The sequence below is a fragment of the Colius striatus genome, chromosome 14, assembly GCF_028858725.1.
Source record: "Colius striatus isolate bColStr4 chromosome 14, bColStr4.1.hap1, whole genome shotgun sequence".
NCBI lineage: Eukaryota > Metazoa > Chordata > Aves > Coliiformes > Coliidae > Colius > Colius striatus.
The window spans coordinates 2047594-2075060 of NC_084772.1; the positions used below are offsets into that span (position 1 = coordinate 2047594).

Sequence of the window (27467 nt, forward strand, 5' to 3'; positions counted from 1 at the left end):
GCTCACTGGGGCTGCTCCTGGGTCTGCTCACAGGGCTGTCACAGGGGCTGCTCACTGGGGCTGCTCACAGGGCTGTCACAGGGGCTGGCTCACAGGGGCTGGCTCACAGGGGCTGGCTCACTGGGGCTGGCTCACTGGGGCTGCTCACAGGGCTGTCACAGGGGCTGGCTCACAGGGGCTGGCTCACTGGGGCTGGCTCACTGGGGCTGCTCACAGGGGCTGCTCACTGGGGCTGCTCACAGGGCTGTCACAGGGGCTGGCTCACAGGGGCTGGCTCACTGGGGCTGGCTCACTGGGGCTGCTCACAGGGGCTGCTCACTGGGGCTGCTCACTGGGGCTGCTCCTGGGTCTGCTCACTGGGGCTGCTCACTGGGGCTGCTCACTGGGGCTGCTCACAGGGGCTGCTCACTGGGGCTGTTCACTGGGACTGCTCACTGGGGCTGCTCCTGGGGCTGCTCACTGGGGCTGCTCACTGGGGCTGCTCCTGGGTCTTCTCACTGGGGCTGCTCACTGGGCTGCTCACTGGGGCTGCTCACTGGGCTGCTCACAGGGGCTGCTCACTGGTGCTGCTCACTGGGGCTGCTCACTGGGCTGCTCACTGGGCTGCTCACAGGGGCTGCTCACTGGGGCTGCTCACTGGGCTGCTCACTGGGCTGCTCACTGGGGCTGCTCACTGGGGCTGCTCACTGGGCTGCTCACTGGGCTGCTCACAGGGCTGCTCACAGGGGCTGCTCACAGGGCTGCTCACAGGGGCTGCTCACAGGACTGCTCACTGGGGCTGGCTCACTGGGCTGCTCACTGGGGCTGCTCACTGGGGCTGCTCACTGGGGCTGCTCACTGGGCTGCTCACAGGGGCTGCTCACTGGGGCTGGCTCACAGGGCTGCTCACAGGGGCTGCTCACAGGGGCTGCTCACTGGTGCTGGGGCTGGCTCATGGGGGCTGGCTCACTGGGCTGCTCACAGGGGCTGCTCCTAGGGCTGCTCACAGGGCTGCTCAATGGGTCTGCTCACTGGGCTGCTCACTGGGATGCTCACTGGGGCTGGGGCTGGCTCATGGGGGCTGGCTCACTGGGATGCTCACAGGGGCTGCTCACAGGGCTGCTCACTGGGGCTGGGGCTGGCTCACAGGGGCTGCTCACAGGGGCTGCTCCAGGATGCTCAGTGGTACCAGCACAGCACTGGCTGCCCTGGTCCTTGCCCGTGTCACCCACACATGTCTCTCCCCCTACAGGGAAGCTGAGGCCGGTGCCTGTGTGACAGGGGCTGGCCCTGGCACCCACCCCCTCCCAGGGCCACACAGAGCCAGCTGCTGCTGGGCACCAAGGCTCCAGACTGCCCCTGACCCAGCAGGACCCACCACAGGAGGGTGATGGCATCGCTCACCGTGGGCACAGGATCTCCCACCAGCTCCCCTCCCCCTGCCAAGGTTGGGGCCAGTGATGCTGGGCAGGGATCTGCCTCCTCCCACACTCAGCTCTGGGACTTGGAATCTTTGCTGGACACTGTTTTTAGCCAGTGGGAGCTGCTGGGTGCTCTCCAGCTTTGGCTGTGTGCCAGCATCTGACTGGAAGGGAGACTTGGAGGCAGCCAAGCCTCTGGCCACATCTCTGCTCCTCATCTCAGAGCCAGCCTGGCCATGGCTGCTCCAGGACTGCATCCAGCCCTGCCTCCTGTCTCAGAGCAACTCTTCCTTTATTTTAAGCCAGAACAAATATAAATCCCAGCAGGGCCTTTGCCCATTGGTTGCTGAAGCCCTGTTGTTGCATGAAGGTGCCCTGGGGCTGTGCAGGAGTGGTGCTGCCAGGGCCCCGGTGTCACAGGGCACTGGGAAGGGAATGGAGGGGTCTCAGGGCACTGGGAGGGGGATGGAGGGGTCTCAGGGCACTGGGAGAGGGATGGAGGTGTCCCAGTGTCACTGGGAGGGGATGGAGGGGTCCCAGGGTCACAGGGCACTGGGAGGGGATGGAGGGGTCCCAGGGCATTGGGAGGGGTGTGGAGGGGTCCCAGTGTCACTGGGAGAGGGATGGAGGGGTCCCAGTGTCACAGGGCACTAGGAGGGGGATGGAGGGGTCCCAGGGCACTGGGAGGGGGATGGAGGGGTCACAGGGCACTGGGAGGGGGATGGAGGGGTCCCAGTGTCACAGGGCACTGGGAGGGGGATGGAGGGGTCACAGGGCACTGGGAGGGGGATGGAGGGGGTCCCAGTGTCACAGGGCACTGGGAGGGGGATGGAGGGGTCACAGGGCACTGGGAGGGGGATGGAGGGGTCACAGGGTCCCAGGGCACTGGGAGAGGGATGGAGGGGTCCCAGGGCACTGGGAGGGGGGTGGAGGGGTCCCAGGGCACTGGGAGGGGGATGGAGGGGTCCCAGTTCACTGGGAGGGGTGTGGAGGGGTCCCAGTGTCACTGGGAGGGGATGGAGGGGTCCCAGTGTCACAGGGCACTAGGAGGGGGATGGAGGGGTCTCAGGGCACTGGGAGAGGGATGGAGGTGTCCCAGTGTCACTGGGAGGGGATGGAGGGGTCTCAGGGCACTGGGAGGGGGATGGAGGGGTCCCAGGGCATTGGGAGGGGTGTGGAGGGGTCCCAGTGTCACTGGGAGAGGGATGGAGGGGTCCCAGTGTCACAGGGCACTAGGAGGGGGATGGAGGGGTCCCAGGGCACTGGGAGGAGGATGGAGGGGTCCCAGGGCACTGGGAGGGGGATGGAGGGGTCACAGGGTCCCAGGGCACTGGGAGAGGGGTGGAGGGGTCCCAGGGCACTGGGAGGGGGATGGAGGGGTCTCAGGGCACTGGGAGAGGGATGGAGGTGTCCCAGTGTCACTGGGAGGGGATGGAGGGGTCTCAGGGCACTGGGAGGGGGATGGAGGGGTCCCAGGGCATTGGGAGGGGTGTGGAGGGGTCCCAGTGTCACTGGGAGAGGGATGGAGGGGTCCCAGTGTCACTGGGAGAGGGATGGAGGGGTCCCAGTGTCACAGGGCACTAGGAGGGGGATGGAGGGGTCCCAGGGCACTGGGAGGAGGATGGAGGGGTCCCAGGGCACTGGGAGGGGGATGGAGGGGTCCCAGGGCACTGGGAGGGGGATGGAGGGGTCACAGGGCACTGGGAGGGGGATGGAGGGGTCCCAGTTCACTGGGAGGGGTGTGGAGGGGTCCCAGTGTCACTGGGAGGGGATGGAGGGGTCCCAGGGTCACAGGGCACTGGGAGGGGGATGGAGGGGTCACAGGGTCCCAGGGCACTGGGAGTGGGATGGAGGGGTCCCAGGGCACTGGGAGGGGGATGGAGGGGTCCCAGTGTCACTGGGAGGGGATGGAGGGGTCCCAGGGTCACAGGGCACTGGGAGGGGGATGGAGGGGTCCCAGGGTCACTGGGCACTGGGAGGGGGATGGAGGGGTCACAGGGTCCCAGGGCACTGGGAGGGGGGTGGAGGGGTCACAGGGCACTGGGAGGGGGGATGGAGGGGTCCCAGTGTCACAGGGCACTAGGAGGGGGATGGAGGGGTCCCAGGGCACTGGGAGGGGGATGGAGGGGTCCCAGGGTCACAGGGCACTAGGAGGGGGATGGAGGGGTCCCAGGGCACTGGGAGGGGGGATGGAGGGGTCCCAGTGTCACAGGGCACTGGGAGGGGGATGGAGGGGTCCCAGGGCACTGGGAGGGGGATGGAGGGGTCACAGGGCACTGGGAGGGGGATGGAGCATCAGCCCTCCCCTGCCAGGCTGGGCCCTCAGCACGCAGCTCCCCTCAGCAGAGGGAGGTTGGAGCTGTTAAACCCTGAACTTGCTCCACACCACAGGCTCTTGCTCCAGCTGCAGCTCTGGGGGGGGGTGTTGGGGCACTGTTACCCCCACACCCCCTCCCCCAGCAGAGTCCAGCCAGCCCAGGCTGAGGCAGGAGGGGCTGCAGCTCAGGCAGGGTGGGTGCTGTGCCTTCCCTGGGGCTCCAAGCAGCTTCTGCAGCCCTGGGCCTGCAGTGGCCAGTAGCCAGGGCCACCCTCAGAGCCCCTGGGCAGAGCAGGACACTCCCCTGGCTCCTAAAGCAGCCAGGGTGGGTGAAACAGCAGAGAGGAGGGTTTGGCTTTAACCTTCCTGCACCTCAGCATGCTTCCCTACAACCCCACACACCCAGTGCCCAGCTCAGGAGCTCCCTGAACACCAGACAAAGCCCTTCCCCGTGCTGCTGGAGCCCAGGGTGGGGACAGAGACCTGCATGGGGCCATGGAGAGGAACAAGGGCCAAGCCACAACCTGTGACATGACTCTTTGGGCTGGGAACTCCCCAGCTGAGTGAAACCTCCCCTGCAAGCCCCATGGCCAGTGCCAACTGTCCCCCTGGGCTCACTGGCTCTGCACTTACTCCTTCATCCACAGCCTGTGCTGGCAGGAGGAGGAGGGCTGCTTCCCCCTGGGCCACACAGGACCAGGGCAGGAGCTGGACAAGGTGAGCAGGGCTTGGAGAGATTCAGGCACTTCACACAACTTTGGGGTTTGTAGGAAAAAAAAACTACCCAGTTACAAACATCTTTTAATAAAATTCAGCATAAGTTACAGGCCCCTGGGGAACAGGCTCCAGGGGAAAGGGGGAGACAGGCTGGGAGGAGCAGGGGAAGCACCACCAGGAACCTCTTTCCCCACAGGAAAGAAGAAAGAAGGGACAGAGAAGTTCTGACAGACATTTATTAGGGAGGGGAAGAAAAGATAAAGCCCTCAACTAGTTGTCCAGGAAGAGAAACATCAGCCCAGGTCCCCTCTGCTCCTCCACCCTCCCCCCTCAAAGGCAGAGACACCAGTCCTGGGGCAGTGAGGGGGTTGCAGCAGCTCCCACAGCAGGCTCAGGCTGAAGATACCCACCTGCTGTGGCCCCTCAGGGACTGGACAGAAGCTTCCCCTCACTGCAGGTCCTTGGGATGCCACCAAGGCCCCTTGGCACATGCTGGTGGCTGAGGAGGGAAGCCCAAGGGGCCAGTCCCCTCTGCAGGGGCAGAGCACAGGGACTGCCAGCACACACAGGGCACAGCAGCCCAGAGCCTGGGCCTCTGCTGAAGAGCTGAAATGCTGCTGCTTCTCCACAGGGTTTGTGTGGGTCCCCTCCGAGGCTTTGTGGGTCCCTTACAGGGCTTTGTGAGTCCCCTCGCTGAGCTCCAAAGGCAGCAGCGAGCAGCCAGCGAGCCTCCCCGTTCCCTACCGTGCCGTGGAGCAAGATGAAGAGCCGGGGAGAGGGGAAAGGCAGGCGGGCAGGAGCAGCGGCGAGCTCGGCCACGGGAGGGGGCTGTCACTCCAGAGCAGCCATCAGCAGATGCAGTTCCCGAAAGGCACTACCGTGGCGCCCGCTCAGCCCGGACTTGCTCTTGACGAGGTTGCTGATGTTTTTCAGCTGCTTGTAGCACAGTCTGCATTTGTGAAGCCTGTAAGAAACAGACACGGGCAGCCACGGCCTGAATCCCTGGCAGCTCGAGAGACGTCCTGGCATCTCTTGGTGCAGCTGAGATCTCTCTCACAAGCCCTGCAAATGTCCTGGGAGAGGCTGAAACACCCTGATGCCCACAGCAGCAGCCTCAGGAAGCCTCTCCCACTCCTCTCTTCCCCTTGGGCTGCTGGTTTTTGGAGGGCTGATTGTCAGAGCACAGAGTGAAGGGGGACTGCAAGGCCCAGGTGCTGACTCAAGCAGCTGAGATCTCTCTCACAAGCCCTGCAAATGTCCTGGGAGAGGCTGAAAGAGGAGCATGGCCCTGCAGAAACACCCTGATGCCCACAGCAGCAGCCTCAGGAAACCTCTCCCAATCCTCTCTTCCCCTTGGGCTGCTAGTTTTTGGAGGGCTGATTGTCAGAGCACAGAGTGAAGGGGGACTGCAAGGCCCAGGTGCTGACTCAAGCAGCTGAGATCTCTCTCACAAGCCCTGCAAATGTCCTGGGAGAGGCTGAAAGAGGAGCATGGCCCTGCAGAAACACCCTGATGCCCACAGCAGCAGCCTCAGGAAGCCTCTCCCAATCCTCTCTTCCCCTTGGGCTGCTAGTTTTTGGAGGGCTGATTGTCAGAGCACAGAGTGAAGGGGGACTGCAAGGCCCAGGTGCTGACTCAAGCAGCTGAGATCTCTCTCACAAGCCCTGCAAATGTCCTGGGAGAGGCTGAAAGAGGAGCATGGCCCTGCAGAAACACCCTGATGCCCACAGCAGCAGCCTCAGGAAGCCTCTCCCACTCCTCTCTTCCCCTTTGGCTGCTGGTTTTTGGAGGGCTGATTGTCAGAGCACAGAGTGAAGGGGAACTGCAAGGCCCAGGTGCTGACTCAAGCAGCTGAGATCTCTCTCACAAGCCCTGCAAATGTCCTGGGAGAGGCTGAAACACCCTGATGCCCACAGCAGCAGCCTCAGGAAGCCTCTCCCACTCCTCTCTTCCCCTTGGGCTGCTGGTTTTTGGAGGGCTGACTGTCAGAGTACAGAGTGAAGGGGAACTGCAAAGCCCAGGTGCTGACTCAAGCACTGTGTGAGGCAGAGGGTGAAGGCACAGGGTGGTTTTACTCCCAAGACACTGCTGTTTTGCTCAGGTAGGATGTGATTCACACTGACAGATGGGTCTTTTTGTCAGGGCAGGGGGGTTTGGTGCTGGCACACAAAGGGAAGGTGTGTCTGGTCTAGTAGCAAAGCCACAGGGGAGCAAAGCTCACCCCAGGAGAAAAGCTGCTTCAAAAAGGGGGCATGTGAGGGTGAGGTGAGCCTCACCTTTCCTCTCTGGTGATATCCACTCCAACTGAAGGTGGTGCAGCCAGGATGTCTGTGATGAGTGGCAGGAATCTCTGGAGGATGAGTTTCAGGGAGGTGCAGCCAGTCTGCACATAACTGAAACCACAGACAGAGAGTGGGGTGTCACTTGAACCTCCTTCCTGCCCTCCCAGCACCCAGCAGCCCACCCAAACCACCCCCTCCACTGCCTGCAACCTGCTAAGGGCAGCAACAGCCAAGTGTAGCACAGCTTGGTTTGGGTCAGACCTGACAGGGGAAGCCCCTTCAAAGGCTCCTGGCACATGGCCCAGCAAGTGGGACCCAAAAGCAGAGCTGTCCTGGCAGGAGCCTCTCCTGGGACAAAGGGCAGAAACTCTCCAGAGAAGAGGCTGCATTTTTTTCTGCTGCTTATCAATGAGGTTCAAAACAATCTTCAGGTGACTCCAAGGCTGTTGCAGGCCTCACTCCCCTTGTGCCAAGTCAACAGTTTCAATCCCAGCAGCACACAGAGCCCAGGTGCCTCACACTGATGTCATCCCTCCCTCCTGCCACAGCTGCCTTCAGCACAATGCCTCACAGCCACACAGCCTGCTCCTCCTGCCCACACACCCTTCCCAGCTCTGTCCCACCACTCCTTCCCAACTCCATTGCTCTTTTCCAAGACCTGTACCTCCTGTCACCTTCAGGATTTACTTTCAGCTACACCACAGGCAGTGGAGCTCTGCTACAGACACCCACCCCATGTCCCCCAAGCACTCTCTGCTCTCCAGGCCTCACCTTTCATATTTACTTTGGAGTAGTTTTTCTATCTGTGGCAGGATTATAGTACACAAATCCAGCTTCCAGAAAGACCTGAAAGGAAAAGGACACATTCTGAGACCAGGGACTGAGGATTTACAAGGCTGAGCACACATCAGTGATGCTTTAAGGCAAAATAATCCAGGCAGTGGCATTGGAGTGTCATGGAACAGGCTGCCCAGGGAGCTGGGGCAGTGCCCAGCCCTGGAGGGAGCCCAAAGCCCTGGAGCTGAGGTGCTGAGGGCCAGGGGTTAGTGCTGGGGTGGGCAAGGTGAGGGGAGGGCTGGGACTGCAGCAGCTTCAGGGGCTTTAACCCAACTGATTCTGTGAGTTGACTGAGCAAGTTCACTGACTCCCCCTTGTGACAGAAGGGTCAGGCTCTGCCATCTTTGATTCTACATGATGAAGCCTTAAGGGTTTGATTTTCCTTAGGAGGCATCACCTCCAGCAGTTACTGGGCACTGCAGAATCACACCACCAGTTTGGTTGGCAAAGCCCCTGAAGCTGCTGCAGTCCCAGCCCTCCCCTCACCCTGCCCAGCCCAGCACTGACCCACAGCCCTCAGCACCTCAGCTCCAGGGCTTTGGGATCCCTCCAGGGCTGGGCACTGCCCCAGCTCCCTGGGCAGCCTGGCACAGGGGCTCACACCCCTCTCAGGGAAACAGTTCTGCCTCAGCTCCAACCTCAACCTCCCCTGGGGCAACTTGAGGCTGTTTCCTCCTGTACCATCACTTGTTACTTGGGAACAAAGACCAACCCCCAGCTCCCTGCAGCCTCCTGTCAGGGAGTGTCAGAGAGTGCTCCTGTCTCCCCTCAGCCTCCACCTGTCCAGGCTGGAAGCTCTGACCCCAGGCACCCCCATTTCAGGCCAGTTGGACACGAGGCAGTGCAATGCCAGGAGCCCTTTGGGGATCCCAGGGGCAGGACTCACGCTTTTTGGTTGATGATATTCAAGAGGTCGACAACAACAGACAGATCATTGATTGCCACAGCAGAGTCCACTGAGTTCTGAGAGGGAAAGGCAAGAAATCACCATCTATTGCCAAGCAATTCATATCCAGAGCTGCTTTTCCAAAGCAAGGCAGAGGAAAGTTGGAGCTGGCTGATAAAGGGAGAGAACTCTCAACATGACAAAACCTCCTGCACGTTTATGAGCCTTCAACCAAAAGTGGGACACTGCAGAACTCTGCAGCCCTGGGGACAAAAGCTTTGAGGCCCTTCTGGTAGGTGTGAGGCAGAATTGAGGGCAGATAAGCTGAGAGTGCTGCTCAGCTGCTCCCCACACAGAGATGCCCAGGTCCTTGCCTTGATGTCCCCGGTGCTCCAAACCGCCCGCACCGTGTCCAGGTTCTTGTGGCGGCTGCTGAGCACCACACACATGGTCTCGTGGCCCTTCCTGATCTGGGATATGGCTTCCTCATCCACAAGCTCACTCTGGCTTTGGTTTTTAACAGCCTGAAAGAACACAGAGCAACAGAGCAGTAATGAGGGAACAGGGTGGCATGGAAGGGTGGGAGCTCTCGCTGGCCTGGGGAAGAGCTGGCTTTGGTGTGGACTGACCTCCTAAAAGCACTCTGACATGGCAAGGCTCAGTTCCTTCTGCTTACTTCTGCCTTTGCTACTATGTCACACACAGCATCACACAGAATGATGGGGGTGGGAAGGGCCCTGCAGAGCTGCTGCAGCCCCAGCCCCTGCTCCAGCAGCTTCCCCTGGCTCAGGGGGCACAGGAACGTGTCCAGCTGGGGTTGGAAACCTCCTGAGAAGGAGCCTCCACACCCTCCCTGGGCAGCCTGGGCCAGGGCTCCCTCACCTCAGCACCAAAGCACTTGCTCCTCCTGGGCCAGGGGAACTGTTTGTGTTCCTGTGCCCATCACCCCTTGTGCTGTCCCTGGGCACCACAGAGCAAAGCCCATCCCCATCCTCCTGACACCCACCCTTGAGGCATTTCTCAGCATTGCTGAGGTGCCCCTGAGCTCAGGCTTCTCTTCCCCAGGCTCAACAGCCCCAGGGCTGCAGCCTTTCCTCCTCACACACATGTTCCAGCCCCTCAGCATCTTGCTGTCCCTGCCCTGGCCTCTCTGCAGCAGCTCCCTGTCTACCTGGAGCTGGGGAGCCCAGAACTGGCCACAGGACTCCAGATGAGGCCTCAGCAGGGCAAGAGAGAGAGGGAGAACTTGTCCTACTGCCCACACTCACCTCAATACACCCCCTTGTCAATCACAGACATGTTTGAAGCTTTGGCAAAACTCACAATTAAAGAGAAGGGAAGTAAAAACAAGCTTTCCCAACCAATATGTTGTGATGAAGGAAGCTTTTCCTGCAAACCCTGCTGCTGCCATGTGAAACAGTCACCCAAAGTCAGCACAGTGGTACAGAGCACAAATCTCACACAATTGATTAGACTCCCCATGTGATTCCTGCCCAAGCCATGCTGGAACCACTCACTTAGCCCACATTTAGAGTTTGGGAGCATCAGGACACTCCTGTCCTTCTCCCTTTTGGGGACAGGGAATTGCCTCCCCAGGAGAGGCTGAGAGGCCTCTGAGACACGAGAGACAAAGATTCCTGGGAGCTAATTCTGTGTAATGGCAGACATCAATTTCCTAAAGGAATCCCTGTCTAGCATCTGGAAGCTTTTGCAGAGACACTTACTGGTAGAAAGTCAGAGGCCTTCAGGCCAATGGGCTCATTCCTGGCTGCTGGGATCACTGATGGCTCTGTCCTGGTCAGAGGAGTTGAGGAGGCAATTGGTGGCCTTGGGACTGGATCAGGCTGCAGGAGAAATGGGGATAAAAGCTCCAGATCTTTTTTGCCTGACCCACTTTCCTCTCCCAGCAGGAGCCTCAAGCAGAAGCAGTGTCCAACAGGCAATAAAGTACCTCTGAGGTACATGTCAAGGTGTTACTAAGGTTTGTAAAGATACAGAGATGCCCCAGCAAAGTGCCAAATGTCACTGTTATCAGCATCCTATAGAACTGAGGCCATGAGCCATGGCCACGCTGAAGGCTGAGAGAGAAAGAAGCTGCTACAGTGTACCCTGACCCACCAGCTGCTCACAGCTTCAGCTCAAGCACTGGCAGAAATCTGTCACTCTGTTCAAGAGTGCCCCAGTTTTGAGATGGAAGGACAGACACCACTACAAGTGGGAGAAGCAAACAAAAGCAACAGCCACTGCCTGTTGGAGGCTTGGCCTCTCAAAGCCTGGGGCTGCACTTTCACTGCTCTTCAGCAAAGGAATCAGCTTGATTAAAGACAGTAAAGTCTCCAGCACTCACATATCTTCCCCAGTGGGAGAGGGAACAGCTATTAAGAGGTCACACAGTACATACAAGCTCTTGCTTTGGCAGCGAGGTCTGGGCATCCACAGCTTGGCTGGGCTTCGCTGCTTCCTTTGCAGCCACAGGCTCTGCCAGGGTGGGAAGAAGAGGGGGAAGCATAAACTCAGTGCTCCATTCCAGAGGAGATGAGAGCAAAGGCTCAGTCTGGTTAGACTACAAGTAGTCATCCTGTAGATGTGTGGCTCACTCTCATTTGAGGGCTGTTAACCCTGTTCCCAGCCTGGGGTCAGCTGTGTACTCACCATCCTCAGGAGGGGCTGGAAAGGGCTCGTTCCGAGGAGGAGTTCGACCTACAGAGAAGGAAAGGGACTCAAACAAAGGGGCATCCAAGGCACCAGACAAGCCACAAATCACCCTCAGAGGTGGGAGAGCAACAGCTCTGCAGATGAGGGTACTCAGTTCAGTAGGAAAAGACCTTTAAGACCAAGTCCAAGCAGTGACCAACACTGCCAAGCCCACTACTGACCCCTGTCCCACTTATCTCCTTCAGACCTTGAGGCTGTTGTTGAGTTTAGCCAAAGGCTTTCAGCCTTCATGAAGAAGAGGGAGAAACCTCCCCCATGTAGTTCACTGCTGCTGGAGAGGTGGGAAGCCCTGTCCCAACAAATTATACTGGACTGCCCACTCAATTGATTTGCATAAGTAAAGCAGAATAATGGCTTTTAATTCCTCAGCAAGAGTATCTCATTTCTCTCTGTTTACATAACAATGAGATACAGCCATTGCTCTGTGCCTCCTCATCAGCAGTCTCTGCCTTTCCTTCTTTAATGGAGCCTGCCAATTTTATACAAATCAAAAGTCTAAGCTAAAAAAGACCCCACCAGGCAGTAATCCTTCCTAAGCAGGACAGGAAAGCAGCATGCTTACAACAGAGCTCTGGGTTCTGAGCCAGGCTTCAACCAGACATCACTGCACCCTAGGAAAGGTGCCACCTTCCAGCACTTCATCAACATGATCATAGAATCCCAGGATGCAGGGAGCTGGAAGGGCCCTGCAGAGCTCATCCAGCCCCTGCTCCAGCAGCTTCCCCTGGCTCAGGGGGCACAGGAACGTGTCCAGCTGGGGTTGGAAACCTCCTGAGAAGGAGCCTCCACACCCTCCCTGGGCAGCCTGGGCCAGGGCTCCCTCACCTCAGCACCAAAGGACTTGCTCCTCCTGGGCCAGGGGAACTGTTTGTGTTCCAGCCTGAGCCCCTTCCCCCTTGTGCTGTCCCTGGGCATCACAGAGCAAAGCCCATCCCCATCCTCCTGACACCCACCCTTGAGGCATTTCTCAGCACTGCTGAGGTGCCCCTGAGCTCAGGCTTCTCTTCCCCAGGCTCAACAGCCCCAGGGCTGCAGCCTTTCCTCCTCACACACATGTTCCAGCCCCTCAGCACCTTGGCAACCCTGTCCTGGCCTCTCTGCAGCAGTTCCCTGTCTCCCTGGAACTGGGGAGCTCAGACAAAGGACTCCAGATGAAGTCTCTTTGAGACCTTCAAATAGGAACAGGATCCTTCTGAAAGTAGCCTCCAGGACAACCCAGATAGATGGGCTTGATGCAGGAAGCATCCACATGTTCCAGCCCCTCAGCATCTTGGTGTCCCTGCCCTGGCCTCTCTGCAGCAGTTCCCTGTCTCCCTGGAGCTGGGGAGCCCAGAACTGGATGCAGAACTGGACCCAGAACTGATCTGTGGTTCAGTGACCAGCCACAATGTTTTCTACACTCTCCCAGGCGCAGGCGAAGCCTCTGTCACAGCAAAGCACAACTCACATCTTCTGAACCACTTTTAGCACCTACAGCTCTAATCCAACCATCACACAAAAGCAGAAGTCACCCTGGTACTGACAGATTGCATTCTTGGGCTGGAAGATCTCTTTGTAATCCTCTTGGTTCTGGATCTCAGCCTTTGATTCCTTCTCATCCCGATCGTCTTCACTGCTGGGACTGCGCCTCTCGCTCTCTGAGTTGTGCTTCACCCTGCTGTGGCAAGAGAGACCTGTCAGGGCAAGTTCTATGGACTCTGGCAGAGAGCACAAGAGCACTAAGCTCTCTGGATATTCCTTTAAAAGCCTGGAATTGCACAAGGCAGCAGCCCCCCCTTACCTTTGTGGCTTGCTGCAGGTAGTTGAGGGCCTGTCGTAGATGCGGCGAAGGGAGGAGCCCGTGGGGGTAGGTGGCACAAGAGGTTCATCATCCCTGAGCAGCCCATGGGGAGCAGAATCTGACTTGGTGACTCTGCTGAGATCCACAACGAAGGAAGAGACTGTGCTTTGAGCAAAGGAAACTCCTATCTGCAGAAGCAAAAGGCAGGGAGAGGGGTGCAGGCCAGCTGTGCTGAGAGCAGGCCCGACGGAGTGACCCCGAGCAGCCATGGCTCAGGTCAGTGCTTGGGCTTTTTCAGTTTGAAACTGTCAGTGTTCTCTGAGAGGCTGTGACCAAACTTTTGCCAAGCATCATTTCTAATTACTGGTTAAATTAAGTCACATTTTTCCCTCCAGAAGTGAAAGAGAGACAGAGTGGAGCACAAGGCTGCTGAAAGCAAAAGAACCCGAGCACGCTGCAAGCCCAGGGCTACTTGTGGTCTGACACGAGCTTAAAGGTCAGAAGGTCTGCAAGGAGGTAGGAGGATTTATCTCATGGTTCACAGCCACCTCCCCCACTCCCCAGGAGCAGTGGCTCACCAGCTGGTTGTTGCAGATAGATAAGTCAGCTACTTTCCCCCAGTTGACCAAGATCACATCGAAGCAGCGCTCTGGCTCCCAGCCGTACACACGCAGGGAATCCTGGAAGCCACCATACAAGCAGCAGCCATCTGGGTTGAAGAGCACACACCTGGGAGGAAGGCAGGGGGAGAACTAGGCTCAGCTTTCCAACCTTGCATAGTCCCATCAGGAACCTGGGACTGTGTCCCTGACTTCACTGAACACGTCCAGCCTCATGGCTAATGACAGAGCTACTCATCTGGTGTTCACCTGTACAACACCTCCAGCAGCCCAAACCTCTCCCCAGGAAAGTCTCTCTTGCAGGGAATCCTCTCTTCACTCCCCCATGTTACTCTCTGCCTACTAGACTGCAGCAGAGATTTAACATACCTGACAGGAGTAGCCTCCTCTTCAATACAGCTCACAACTTGAAACTTCTCCAAGTCCCAGAAGCGAACAGTCCTGAACACAACAAAAACCACACTCAGCCCTCTAGAAATCAGCTGCAGGATTCAGCATTTAACTAACACACTGAGAGGGGTGTGAGCCCCTGTGCCAGGCTGCCCAGGGAGCTGGGGCAGTGCCCAGCCCTGGAGGGATCCCAAAGCCCTGGAGCTGAGGTGCTGAGGGCTGTGGGTCAGTGCTGGGCTGGGCAGGGTGAGGGGAGGGCTGGGACTGCAGCAGCTTCAGGGGCTTTGCCAAGCAAAACAATTCCCTGATTCTCTGACTTTCACTGCTGTGCCCACCTGATGAGCCTACAGAGCAGGCTGGTCTAGCTGAGATCCATGACTCCAGCCAGAGATGCTTAGAGGCTTTAGGCAGGGACAGGAGCTGAGCCAGAGCTAAGAGGACACCCTGCTAGCCAAGCAGGCCGGCCTGCTGTTCACATCAGCTGGACTGGTGACATGCCTGAGGCTATGACATCTTTCTCTAGTGTGCTAAAAAGTGGCACCAGTTTTGGATGAGAAGGCAAGATATCCATGTCCTGCACACCACAGAGGGGATCTGCTGCTGGCTAGATGTCAGGCTCTTGCAATAGCAGGCTGCAGTGTGTGACATTCCTTTTTGCCACGTCCTTAAAAGGAAGGGCATCGAGAAAAGAAACCAATGTACACAATTCCCTTCTTTCTCCTTCCCCTTACATACCTGTCAGAGCTGCCAGAAGCCAAAAGGTATTCATTGGGATGGAATTCAACAATGTTTACTGGGCCAGTATGTCCTGTAAACTCAAACATTATCTTCCCAGCAGCCAGATCCCACAGCTGGAAGAAGGAAAGAAGAGAGAGACTCCTGAAAAGAGAAATGAACTCCAAACCACTTGGGATTTCCATGTACTGGCAACCTTCTAACACTGCTTCCCCTCCAAGAACAGACCCAAGTGTGTCAAAGAAAGCAATGACCAGGCAAGGAGCATCACCCCAGCCATTTAAGACTGTGTTATGCTTTGTTTGCTTCTCTTTTTTGGCATTCTCCTAAAAAATGTTAATTTGTCCCCCAGAAGCCTGGGGTTTACATTTAGAGACTGGGAGAAAACACAACAGTTCCACCTGTGCCCATAGATTATCCCTCAAAAGCAAACAAGCAAAAACCCAAAAGCCCTGAATCCCTCAGCAATTCCTTCCTGCTGTGCTTTAGCCTCCACTGCAAAACCCAGGGTGAAATGCCTGAGGGGTTAGCTTCATGTGAAGCTCAAACTGAGCATCAGCCCTTCCCCCACATTCCCCTGCACCACAAGCTCTGAAATGCTCCTTTTGCTCTGCCCAGTGCCCACACTGCAGTGAGACCCACATGTGTGCCCACACAGGGGTGCCCAGTGAACTGAAGGTGGTTCTGAGGGAGTGCTGGTAATGCTGGGCACACAGACAAGCCTGGCATCCCTACATGCCACATGAGGAGGGGAGGGCATCCCAGCACATCACCTTCACAGTGTGATCATCAGCAGCAGAGGCTAACCACTTCCCATCAGGACTGAAGCGGAGACATCGAACTGCTTCTGTGTGACCCTGAAATGACAAAAACAAAGAGGAGTTTCTTTTCTTCTTTTCCTTTAGAGGCTTCTGTCTTTCAATCCTATCCAATATAATCCAATGAAGTGACTGATTCAGAGGCCACAGCTCACAGAACACTAAACACTCCACTCAAGAGCCCCCTGTCCACACCGAATGGGCACAATGTCTCTCACCCAGATGTTTCCAGCACTTGGTGAATGGTACATACAGATCAATTAACAAGAATTGAGCTGAAATGACACAGATTTATGAGTGCTCAGACAGAAGTGCTGTGAAGAAGTTGCTTTCTAAATGAAATGAACATACACTGAGTTCCATGGGTAGAAAAAAGGCCCCAAGAGCTGAACCATCTCTGTGCAGCAGGGACTGGGAGGGTGGTATCACAGCACAAGGCAGCACTGCTGGGTGCTCTCCATCCCCCACTGAAGCCCAGCAGGCTGCAGTACCTGTGACACCCATTTCACCTTCCCATCCAGTTCACAGAGGCCTGGGGAGGTTTGCCAGGCCACTTCCTGAGTCATCTTTTTGCACTGGAGATCTAGGAGGTTAATCAGGACTAATCCCTTGAAGGATTCCAATCCCTCCCATTCTGTGATTTCAACAGAACTCTTTCTCCCCTCTTTGCCTGCAAACTGATGGAGCATTTTACCTTGTACCTGAAGACACAGCCTTTTCTTCTTACATCCCAGAGCTACAGGGAAGAGAAGCAAACACAAGATATGCTTAGAGCAGCATGTGAGGAGCCTGAGAGTCCCATCAGAAAAGAGCTCTCCCTGTCACCAAGCTGAGGGACACTGCAGAACACAAACACTGAAGGGGCTGTTGGACCCCTGCTTGTTCCAAGGGGCATTTCCTAATCTAATTTCCCAAGTGACAATTGCTTCTGTAAGGTATTTCTTACTCAGTTCCTATTGTCAAATACCAGCCTGATGAAGCAGGTGCAACCCCAAGCAATCAGAACATTTGTGCTTGCTGACACCAGGCCTCAGCTGGCACCTTGCTCAGAGCTACATTCCACAACAGAGGAGTCACACTCCTGAGCTGCCACTGTGAAAACACACAGGGGTTTCACAAGCACTCCCAAATGCACCTGCCCACACACATGGAAACGAGGATGTACAGCACCTACCAACACACCACACATTCAAGCACTCTTTGGAAGTGAAGGTACTGCAAGGAAAGGGGGAAATCATCAGGGGAAGCTGAGTTTTACCTTAATATTTGTGTCCAAAGAGCCTGAAGCTACAAAGCTTCCAAAAGGATGGAAATCCAGGCTGCAGATATTGGCTTTGTGACCGAGTAAGGTACGAAGAACTGGGAAAAGGGGGAGAGGAAGGAGAGGAATAAGGGTTACATTCTTAGTAGTTCATTTTCCCCCTGGACACTGTGCAGAATGTATCCTCACCACTAAGCAAATGCTAATACAATGTACATTAGGCATGTTACATGTCACATTCATCTGTATTTGTTACCTTATGGAAATCATAGAATCACAGCATGGTGGGGTTGGAAGGGACCTTTAGAGCTCATCCAGCCCAACCCCCTGCAGAAGCAGCTCCCACCTAGATCAGGTCACACAGGAAAGTGTCCAGGTGGGTCTTGAAGCCCTCCAAGGAAGGAGCCTCCACACCTTCCCTGGGCAGCCTGGGCCAGGGCTCCCTCACTCAAACACTGACACAGTTTTGCCTTGTGTTCAAATGGAACTTTTTGTGCTCCAGCTTCATCCCATCACCCCTTGTCCTGTTGCTGGATACAATAGAAAAAAGGCATGTCCCAACCTCCTGACAGCCACCCTTTAGATATTTATAAATGTCAATTGGATCCCTCTCAGTCTCCTCTTCTCCAGACTAAACAGCCCCAGTTCCTGCAGCCTTTCCTCGTATGAAAGATGCTCCAGTCCCCTGATCATCTTGGTGGCCCTGCCCTGGCCTCTCTCCAGCACTTCCCTGTCCCTCTTCAGATGAGGAGCCCAGAACTGGACACAGGACTCCAGATGAGGCCTCAGCAGGGCAGAGCAGAGGGGGAGCAGAACCTCCCTTGACCTGCTGCCCCACACTCTTCTTGATGCTCCCAGGCTGCCATTGGCTTCTTGCTGGCTCATATTTAGCTTATTATCAGCCAGCACTCCCAGGTCTGTCTCTGCAGAGCTGCTCTCCAGCAGCTCACCCCCAGCCTGTGCTGGTGCAGGGGGCTGTTCCTTCCCAGCTGCAGGACTCTGCCCTTGTACTTGTTGAACCTCAGGAGGTTCCTCTCTGCCCAACTCTCCAGCCGGTCGAGATCCTGCTGAATGGCAGCTCAGCCCCTGGGGAATCAGCCAGTGCTCCCAGTTTGGTGTCAGCAGTGAACCTGCTGAGGGTTCCTCTGTCCCCTCACCCAGGTTGTTGATGGAGATGTTGAAATGTTTCTGGCTTTCCTCTTGCAGAGCAAAAGAACAGTAAGAGAGAGCCCACGTTCAATGACTCGTTCAAAGTCCTTTCCTCAGGTGTGGGAACTATGAATAAACCTCCAAAGTCTTCATTTTGAAACCAAAATGCAAAAAGGCCATGCTTTGAGGCAGGGCATCTTTCTGCTTGTAACAAAGGCAGCAAAATGCTGGGGGGGACAGTTTTAGTGAGGAAGGAAAAGGGACATTTGATTGCCTGCCATTAGACAGATCACAGGGGACTCTGCACCCCTGGCCAGGCACAAGCCTGCCTTCTACCTTGGAGGCTGCAATATTCACCCCTTGCAAGAAGCATCCCAAAGAACAGCAAAGGACACTTCAGGAAGCATGAGACAACAAAATGATCACAGTGTTTGAAGCAAGTCATCAGCCAAGTAACATCAGCCCTTTGTCATTCTGGAAAGCAGAAAGCACCAGTAGAACTGGAGCATTGTATCTGTGGGAGCAAACACACAACTCAACTTGAGGAAGAAAAACTGCTCAGAGAATTACAAGGGCAGCTTCTCTCCATCATCTGCCACCTGGAACAATCTGATGATTCCCTTCTCTTGAGCCAGGCCTCAGTCATTCACACACACACTGCCTCATAGGTCTAATAAACTTAGCCACATCAGTTACTCTCCACTGGTAGAGCCCCTGCATTTTATAACTGGACTGATTCTAACTGTCCACATGACTAAAGTGCTTCTCATTATCTATGCCAGCTGCTGTCTGCCTCCTTAGCTCAGCCAGCCTTCATTACACATTCTTTCTATGAACAACCTCTAAGAAACACTCAGTCATGCTGTGGTGTTCCTGCTGGAATGCACTCAAGTGATTCACAACATCTTTGCAAACTTCTCCTGGGATTTGAGGAAAACACAATAAATAATGACTCAGAGGCTGGGCTCTAAAGGTTCAGAGCTTGGTGACTTCATCACTTTCTCCATTTGTTAAAAATTAGGTCTTTGTTTATTCATATAGCCATGCAAACAGAGAAATATCACTTGAGGAAAACAAGTTAGAACCTAAGCATGAGAAGAAGAGGTCAGCAAGCAGGGGCTTCCTGCACACCCTAATACATTCCAAGCTTCCAATCTGATTTAAGATCCTTTTATCAAGGCTGACAATTTTAAGGGGAGATTCTGAATACAAATTCTATATGCTTCATTGTTCTATACACATAGAACCTGCTCTGGAACATGGATTGCAGCATGTTAAGGTCAAAACCTAGAAACTAGTTCCTCAAATCACTCTTAAGGATACAACACAATACACAGCTCCCAGGTCTCAGCAGGCAGCCCTCTAAGAGGAAAGTTCTGGTTGATAGAGAACTAAACAAGAGTGAGCAAAGTGCTCTCAATTCCAGAGACACAGGGAACTGCTGCAGAGAGGCCAGGGCAGGGCTACCAAGGTGCTGAGGGGCTGGAACACGTGTATGAGGAGGAAAGGCTGCAGCCCTGGGGCTGTTGAGCCTGGGGAAGAGAAGCCTGAGCTCAGGGGCACCTCAGCAGTGCTGAGAAATGCCTCAAGGGTGGCTGTCAGGAGGATGGGGATGGCCTTTGCTCTGTGGTGCCCAGAGACAGGACAAGGGGTAACAGGCAAAGGCTGGAACAGAAACAGTTCCCCTGGCCCAGGAGGAGCAAGTCCTTTGGTGCTGAGGTGAGGGAGCCCTGGCCCAGGCTGCCCAGGGAGGGTGTGGAGGCTCCTTCTCAGGAGGTTTCCAACCCCAGCTGGACACGTTCCTGTGCCCCCTGAGCCAGGGGAAGCTGCTTGAGCACGGGCTGGGGCTGCAGCAGCTCTGCAGGGCCCTTCCAGCCCCCACCATTCTGGGGTTCTGGGATTCTATGAAAGCCAATTAAATGAAAGCAGTGTCAGGCTGTTTCCTTCTTAAGCTGGGAACTTTCTGGGCCAGCAGAGAGATTAAGCATAAGGGTATTCCCAAAAGCATGTGTTAACAGAAGTGAAAAGTCAAGCAAACATACTTTTGGCAGCTTCCAGGTCCCAAACTCGAATGGACCCTGACTGGGACCCTGCAACAATGAGCTCCTCGTTGGTGTTGATCTGCAGGCTCTCAATGGGTGTTGTATGGCCTGTCAAGCTCTGCAAAGGAAACCACAGGTCACAATCAACTGCTCCTGACACAGCCCTGGCCACAGTGGCCATTGTTCACACTCCATTGGCCACTAAAGCACTTCACCAAGCCCTGGGGAGCACCTAGCTGTGCCATTTTTTCCTCATCAGCCACCAGTAAGGCAGAGCATCCTGAAGATCACCACAGCATACAGCACCAGGCAGGTACCCTCCACATTATCCCACTTCCTGGGGCAGACTGACTAATGTTTGAAAGGCTGCATCAACAGAGGCAGTTAAACATGAGGTGTGGATGCCCAGACAAGGTTGACAAATGCTTACATTATGCTGTGTAAGCACAATGGCACCCAGTTTGCTCTAAATGGGTCACCTGAGTGTCATGCACTGGTTACAAAATAAAGGCAAGAGCAAAAAGTACTTCAAAACCTTCCCATCAGCAAGGAGCCACATGTCCCTGCCAGCAATGGGTGTCACAGTGACAACATGGTGCTATTAGGGAAGCATTCATTTGAGGCACAAGGCATTCACAGGTATACAGGGCTTTTCAGCCCTGGGCATCTAAAAGCTCATAAAAGCCAGTGTTTAATTAAAGCACAAGAATATTTCAAAGCAAAGCAGCAGCACTAGTGCAGATTGCTTGTCAATGAAGCAATATTCTAGGCTTTACTCAAACAGGTCCTTTTAAACAGCTAAGCTAGCTCTGTGCCTCCCACACACATGCAGAGGCTGGGAATGCCCACTGAAAGCTGCCTCTTCTGATGGGGCTTAGGATTTCACATGCAACTCCTCTACATACTCCACACAGCTGCAACTGCCACTGCTCAGTGAGGAACAGAGCTCCAACCTGAACTGCAAAGCTACCTGGAAAGTCCTTCCTCTCCCTCTCTTCCCCATCACCTGGAATCCTGACAATACAAACATGACAGGTGAATTTCAGAACATGAAATACACAGAACCCCAGAGACTAAGGTTATTTTTATCAAGAAGAATGGCATGAGTGCTCAGCAGACAGTCCCTGTCACTCAGGAACAGCAGCCTCTAACATCTGTGGTTCCCAGGCAATGCAGGAGAGGGGCAGCTATCTGTTCCCACCAAAAAGAGTGTGGAGATATTTAGTCCTTCAGTCTTCTTGTGGAATGCAGTTTCAAACAACTGTCATTCCACCACCAAAGGCCTGGAAAGCCACAGCTTCATGCTATGAGCAATCCCTTTTGCACCCATTTCAGCCCCTTTAGGCAGCAAATGAACATAAAACTAAAGCAGAAATGTCTCCTTTCAACTCTTTTGACCCTACTTTCCCCAATTTCTTCCTCATCAGGCTCAGGCTGGCTAGAGAAATGCCTCCCACAATGGAACATTACTGTGTTGTTAATGAAACACTTGCTAAAAGATGGTTTTCCACAACACCCACTCAAAGCAAAAGCGAGGCAGGGCAGCCATCTGTTCAATGTATTTATGGTGCCTTTCAGTGATCACTGCTGGGGTAACCCTCCTCTTCCTCACATGCTGTGCCCAGCATTACTCTCTCCCAACCCACAGGCAAGTTAGCAAACTCTCCTGACCAATTTTGTGCCAACAGTTAGTGACCATGGGACAGGCAGGGACGCATCCTGCTGGGGATGTTTCCTGCTCCAAGGTATAAAACTGGCCCCTGTAGCTTGCACTACAAAATTAGCTGATCTTACACAAAACTCTGCATTTATCTGTAGCCTGGTAACAGAAGGGCACAAGGTTCCATATCTAAGCAAGCACTGGTCTAGCTGAGGCAGCCAGCCCTCCCAAATTCTCTCTGGAGCAGTGATCTCACCAGTGACCAAACTCTGTCCCTGATTTTAGCTAGAATCCAGTCACTCAGCTTTGTGTTGGTAAACTCCATTCACAGGCTACAACCCACCAATCTTCCCCCACACCCCAGAATTAATATTCCCACTCCCTAAAAGTTGAGAACAGGCCTGTTCTTACCATGATGCAGTTGGGCTTGTTAACTGACCACACGTTGACCCGACAGTCACCTCCTCCAGTTGCCAGCAGCCGGCCTGAACTTTTCCCCAGGACTAGAGAGGACACATTGCTGCTGTGAGCTGTGATCTCTTCTGCACAAAACAAAGCAAACAGTACAATGATTTTCATCCCATCCCTTCCAAAGGGCTAATAGATATATATATATATTCTTCCTGCAAAAAATAAGGATCCAGTTTGCACTGGACAAGCTGCAGCAGCCCACTGCTCAGATAAGAGGTCTCACTTTTATCTTGCCTGAAGCAGTCCTCCTTGGCTCTGCCTGCTGGACTTAAGACATTTGCTGAGCAGCCCTCACAACTGCAGTGCTCACATAGCTTAGAAAAAGCATCTTCTCTCACCAGCAGCAGCTCAGGAGCTTTTAAAGATTTGCTCAGTTGTGGTAATGTGCTCACAGAAGCTGCTTTGCCTTCGCTCCCTGGGTGGGTCTCAGTGAGCTGAGAAGATACAATAACATGCAGCAGCCAGAGCCATTCAGCAGAAGATCCTCTAATCCCATTCTAGAGAGCAGCAGCAGACTGTTGAAGATGAGGACTGGCAGACAAGCAGCAGGAAAGTTTATTGCCTTTCACAGACAAAAAGGCAGACTCAGCAGTGGGGAGAGGTGGAGTTCCCTTCTTTGAGCTTTGGCACAGGCTTTGCCACCTTCCCACTGTGTAACATGGGTGAAACTCAGCAATGCAAAGTGTGAAACTGGGACCAAGGAAGGATGGATGACACACTCCAAAGGGCACAAAAGGATAAATACAACTGATAGTGAAAGTCTGTTAAAACTAGGGGCTGAAAGGAAGCTCTGGCACTGAGAGGGCATCACAATGATGGAACTCATCTGGAGTCCTGTGGCCAGTTCTGGGCTCCCCAGCTCCAGACAGACAGGGAACTGCTGCAGAGAGGCCAGGGCAGGGACAGCAAGATGCTGAGGGGCTGCAACATGTGTGTGAGGAGGAAAGGCTGCAGCCCTGGGGCTGTTGAGCCTGGGGAAGAGAAGCCTGAGCTCAGGGGCACCTCAGCAATGCTGAGAAATGCCTCAAGGGTGGGTGTCAGGAGGATGGGGATGGGCTTTGCTCTGTGGTGCCCAGGGACAGCACAAGGGGGAATGGACATGAGTTAGAACATAAACAGTTCCACTTAAACACAAGGAGCAAGTGCTTTGGTGCTGAGGTGAGGGAGCCCTGGCCCAGGCTGCCCAGGGAGGGTGTGGAGGCTCCTTCTCAGGAGGTTTCCAACCCCAGCTGGACACGTTCCTGTGCCCCCTGAGCCAGGGGAAGCTGCTGGAGCAGGGGCTGGGGCTGCAGCAGCTCTGCAGGGCCCTTCCCACCCCATCACGCTGGGATTCTGAGACTGTGAACTCCAAGGAAGTCTCATCATAAAGAAACAAGTCTGGGGCAAAAGGGAGGCCCAGACAGCATCTTTGCTCACACATCTGATTTTCACAGTGGCTTTTTAAACCCACTCCAACTTTTGCCAGGGCTTTCTGGCAGATGGATTTACCAGTTTCTTCCTCTTACAGTTCTTTCCTTTGAGAATGAAAGGGGTTTGGGTGCCTAAGAGTTCTGGAAGTTGTTTGCAAAGAGGCCAGGTAGCAATCAATGCAGCTTGCACTCCAATTGTTTTGGTGGGAGGAGCAATTTGATCATTTTCCATGCAGCCTTAATCCCACAGGATATTAGACAGCCACAATAATAATTACAGGTGCTTTGATCTGGAGCTGTCAGAGAGCTTTATTTTGAAAGCAAAACTGCACATCTCTCACTTCAGCTGGAGAAAAACCCTTCAAATCACAAAGGTAACTGAGAAAGGAATCCCAAATGACCTGAGAAAGGCAAAGCTGAAGATGTGCTTGGACTGTGTTGCAAGACCAATCTGCCCCACAACAATGCTAAAGCACATCAAAGTGTACCCAGGCTTGGAAGGTAACAAAGACTACAATTAGCATTAACAGACCAACTCACTAGTTAGAACTGAAAGGCCAGATGCTGAGCATTGCTGAGGATGTCAGCAGCTCTGCTTCCCCCCCCCCCCCATCTTGATTGCCTTCTTAATAACACACTGTAAGTTTAAAAGTCACTGCTGAAGCATGCAGCCCTCTGCTCATAATGCCAGGCTGTAACCAGCCTAGGACACAGAGTATCACCAGCTCCCCCAAGTGAAGGGCCCATTTCCTTAAACCCACCAACTTTATGGCTTTCTAATGAAGTATTCATGACCAGCTATCAGCCACCAGCTCAGGAATACTGAGCTCCTGATTAGCATCACATTTCCAGGATTCAGAGAGCTTCTTGCCCTGAAGAGGATGCTGAGATGGGGCAGGGCCTCTCCAGAACTCTACTCACTTAAAGAGAATGGTGATTGAGCAACTTCCAGCTTTTCCTGCAACTGGAGTTTCAGGGATGGAAAGATAAGGTAGCAAAGCAGCTTTCTGCTCAAGAAGATATGAAATTGCTAATCCAGCTATCTCCACTCCCTTCAGGGTGGCAGTCAAGGATAAGGGATTTGTGCTAGCCAAGTTCTAGACCCCCAAGGCATCAATTCACACTGAAGAAAAAGAATGGATGTAAAAGGGGCAGTTTCTTACTGTCTCTTGCAAATAATTCAAGAGAATGAGATGTACAGGCCCTGCAAAGATCATCCCCCCTGCAGCAAGGAGCTCAGCCCTCCTTCTGTTAACAAGTCAGCAGCAATGAAGGGCCACCCCGAATTTGCTGACAGGACATTGACTCCTCCTGAACTCTGGAGGTGGTTTCCATCACTCCCTTTGTCTTTCTTGTACCACACTAGAAGCACGTGTGCATGGCTAGAACTGCAGGAGAGCGTTACAGCAGCTAACCAGAAAAAAGCAATACAGGCCACAATGCTTTGCAAACAGCAGCAGCCAGGCCTGGTGCTATCCCAACCCTTCTCCTTTGGCTTCCAGGAGTCAAAAATCCCAGTCAGCAACTTGGAGTTGTTGTCTCAGCCGAGGCACCCACACCCGAGGCAGAGATTAGCCGCTTCCCATCCCAAACCGCCCCTTCTCCCCCCCTCACCCCTCCCCACTTTCCAGGTGGGGAAGCTCCCGGGCCCTCCCTCGGCACAACAGCCAGCGCCACTCACGCAGCTTCCACGCCGTCTTAGTGTTGACGGCCTCGGCCATGGCTGAGCACGGCCCCGCTCCCGCGGCCAGGGCAGAAGCTCCTTCTTCCTCCCAGCGAGGCTCCGCCGGCTCGTCCTACCGCCGCCGGCCCATCCCCCCGGCCTTCCCGGGCCGCCCTGCGGAGAGAGAGAAAGAACCCGCGGGCCGGAGTCACGGTGAGGCCCCGCCGCAGCAGCGGGAAGGCCGCACCGCGGCGGCGGCGGGCCGGGGGGCGGCAGCGCGGGGCGAGGCCTCACCGCCGACCACCATCACGGGAGCGACGGGCCAGCCGGGGGCCGCCGCGCTCTCACCGGGAGCTGCCGGGGGGGACGCCTTGGCCGTTGCCGGTGGCCGACGGTGCTCGGCAGGGACCCCCTGGCCCGCCCCCGGCGGCCCCGACCGCCGCCCCCCCCGCGCCGCCGCCTGACAACCGGCCCCTCACAACACACCTCGGCCGCGCCCCGCCGCCGCCGCCAATCGCAGCCGCCGCCGCCCGGCCAATCACAGCCGCCGCCGCCCGGTCGCCGTGGTTCCCGCCGGGCTGCTCGGCCAATAGAAGCCGAGGAAGCGATGGTTGCCTTAGCGACCTCAGAGAGGCCGACCAATCGCAACGCGGCTTCTTGGCGGAGCCTTTCAAGCGTAGCCAATAAGAAGAGCGGCGCGGCGGAGGTGAAGGGCGTCGCCGTGTTGCGGTGTGGCGGGGCGGAGCTGGGCGGGGCCCGGCACCCTGAGGGGCGGCGATGGCGGCCGCTCCCGTCCCTCCCGTCCCGCCTCGCCGCGGGGATGCAGCGTTCCCCCAGCACGGAGGCTCTGCGGGGCCGGCTGCGGAGCGGGCTGCGGCCGCTGTGTCCCCGTGAGGCGCTTCCCGGCGGCAGCTGTCCCGGACGCGGCGCTGGTGAGAGCGGGGCTCCCGGGTCCCCCCTTTCCCGTCCCTTTTTCTGCCAGGCGACGCTCGCACCAGCTGCTCTGGCTCGGGTCGGTTTGGCTCCCGGCGGAGCCGCGCTGGGCAGCCAGCCGGGCCGAGGCGGAGTCGGGCCACGTCTGTTCTTCCCTCGCCGTCCCTGCTGCCAATTACTCCATCAACAGAGGAAATCAAATGAGTTTGATGCTAGTCTTTGATGTTGGCGGCTCTTATTTTGGCAGTTGCCGTGTCCCTAGTGCCTGTAAAAGGGGTTTTAAATGAATTTGTTCTGGCATCTTTGCTGGTACTGAACTGCCACTGACGAGTTCACAACCACACATTCGCTTGCTCCTTTGTTCTGAGGGTTCCCTTTCACCCCCAGTTCCCTGAGGCCCTTTAGTCCCTCAGCAGTTCACAGTCTTTGTGATGTGGGAATTGTTTTGGCAAGTTCCTGAGACTCCTGATCACAGAATCTCAAGGGCTGGAAGGGACCTTGAAAGCTCATCTAATGCAACCCTCTGTCAGAGCAGGGCCACCTAGAGCAGGGCACACAGGAACTCATCCAGCTGGGGTTGAATGTCTCCAGAGAAGGAGCCTCCACAGCCCATCTGGGCAGCCCCTGCCAGTGCTCCCTCACCTCAGCAGGGAAGAGCACTAACCACTATCTGAAAGAAGCAGCTTGTCTGAGCTTTCTCCTTCTCTGGGTTATCAGTGCCAGATTACCACATTAACCAAGAAATAATAGAGGGATGCAGAGCTGTCAGAAACAGCTTGTCAGCGTGAAATAGGGCTGCTGCTGGTGGCAAATGGCTTGGGACAAGAGGTGTTGTCATGAAACATCTCAGAGCTCCAAAAGCAGGAGCTGAGAGGCACAGGCAGACATAGAGATTTGCAGTGGTGGGTGTCCAACATTGCAACCATCTCCCACAGGAGATACCAAACCCAAAGTGAAGTGCATCCTTCAAGTGACACCCAAGCAAAGGTAACTGGGCATATTTTAATACCCTCAGGTGTTCAGATTGAGGCATAATGAGATAATGGTTCCTTTTGCTTTTAGCATTGTCTTCACCTCTTAAAGTGTAACAAACAATGCAAGAGAAGATGACTCTGCTGTAATAAAACAGGCACTTGTGGGGAGTGTTTCTCTGTAAGAGCCCTTTGGTGGATCTATTACACTTTGAATGGACAGCTGCCATAAACTGAGCAGTGTCACTGCCCAGCCTCATGCTGCATTTCAGGTGGGATGTCCCTGCTGCTGTAGCACAGACAGTGCATTTCTGCCTGCCGCCAGCTGCAGGCAGTAGAGGCTTGGTTGAAGGGGATTGTTACAGGGAGTGATTACTAACCCAAACACTTCCAGTTTCTGGAGTTTGGGAT

The 27467-nt window shown here is 55.2% G+C and overlaps 2 protein-coding genes across 5 annotated transcripts in view; one reads left to right on the forward strand and one right to left on the reverse strand.

The window, feature by feature from the left end:
- KIFC3 (kinesin family member C3) overlaps window positions 1-1739 on the forward strand; it is a 36127-nt gene extending 34388 nt beyond the window's left edge. The window contains 1 exon segment of the mRNA XM_062007434.1: window positions 1232-1739. Within this exon segment, the coding sequence (XP_061863418.1) occupies window positions 1232-1257 (26 nt within the window). The 3' untranslated portion in view covers window positions 1258-1739.
- Window positions 1740-4505: 2766 nt separating this feature from the next.
- On the reverse strand, window positions 4506-25659 carry KATNB1 (katanin regulatory subunit B1). Of its 4 annotated transcripts, none has more exons than XM_062007439.1 (20): window positions 25639-25659; window positions 25171-25326; window positions 22021-22151; window positions 19950-20067; window positions 16756-16856; window positions 16192-16233; window positions 15453-15536; window positions 14680-14795; window positions 13924-13995; window positions 13513-13663; window positions 12935-13122; window positions 12678-12811; window positions 11092-11139; window positions 10841-10917; window positions 10164-10283; window positions 8814-8963; window positions 8440-8516; window positions 7488-7562; window positions 6711-6827; window positions 4506-5398 (listed from the first exon to the last, which is right to left on the reverse strand). In XM_062007439.1, exons 2-20 carry the CDS (start codon window positions 25208-25210, stop codon window positions 5266-5268), a joined length of 1974 nt encoding a protein of 657 aa, XP_061863423.1. In that variant the 5' UTR covers window positions 25211-25326; window positions 25639-25659; the 3' UTR covers window positions 4506-5265. The 4 variants fall into 4 exon arrangements, with proteins under 4 accessions (XP_061863423.1, XP_061863424.1, XP_061863421.1 ...); XM_062007440.1 differs by lacking the exon at window positions 25639-25659 and adding an exon at window positions 25501-25609 and having other exon boundaries at window positions 12678-12808; XM_062007437.1 differs by lacking the exon at window positions 25639-25659 and adding an exon at window positions 25501-25609.
- Between the last annotated feature and the right edge of the window lie 1808 nt (window positions 25660-27467).

Coding starts and splice junctions, on each gene's coding strand:
- KATNB1 (XM_062007439.1), bottom strand. CDS start 25,210: ATGGCCGAGGCCGTCAACACTAAGACGGCGTGGAAGCTGC. Junction 14,796..15,452: donor CTGATGATCACACTGTGAAG/GTGATGTGCTGG, acceptor TCCTTCTTCCAG/CTGTGGGATCTGGCTGCTGG. Junction 7,563..8,439: donor AATATCATCAACCAAAAAGC/GTGAGTCCTGCC, acceptor TTTTCCTTTCAG/GTCTTTCTGGAAGCTGGATT.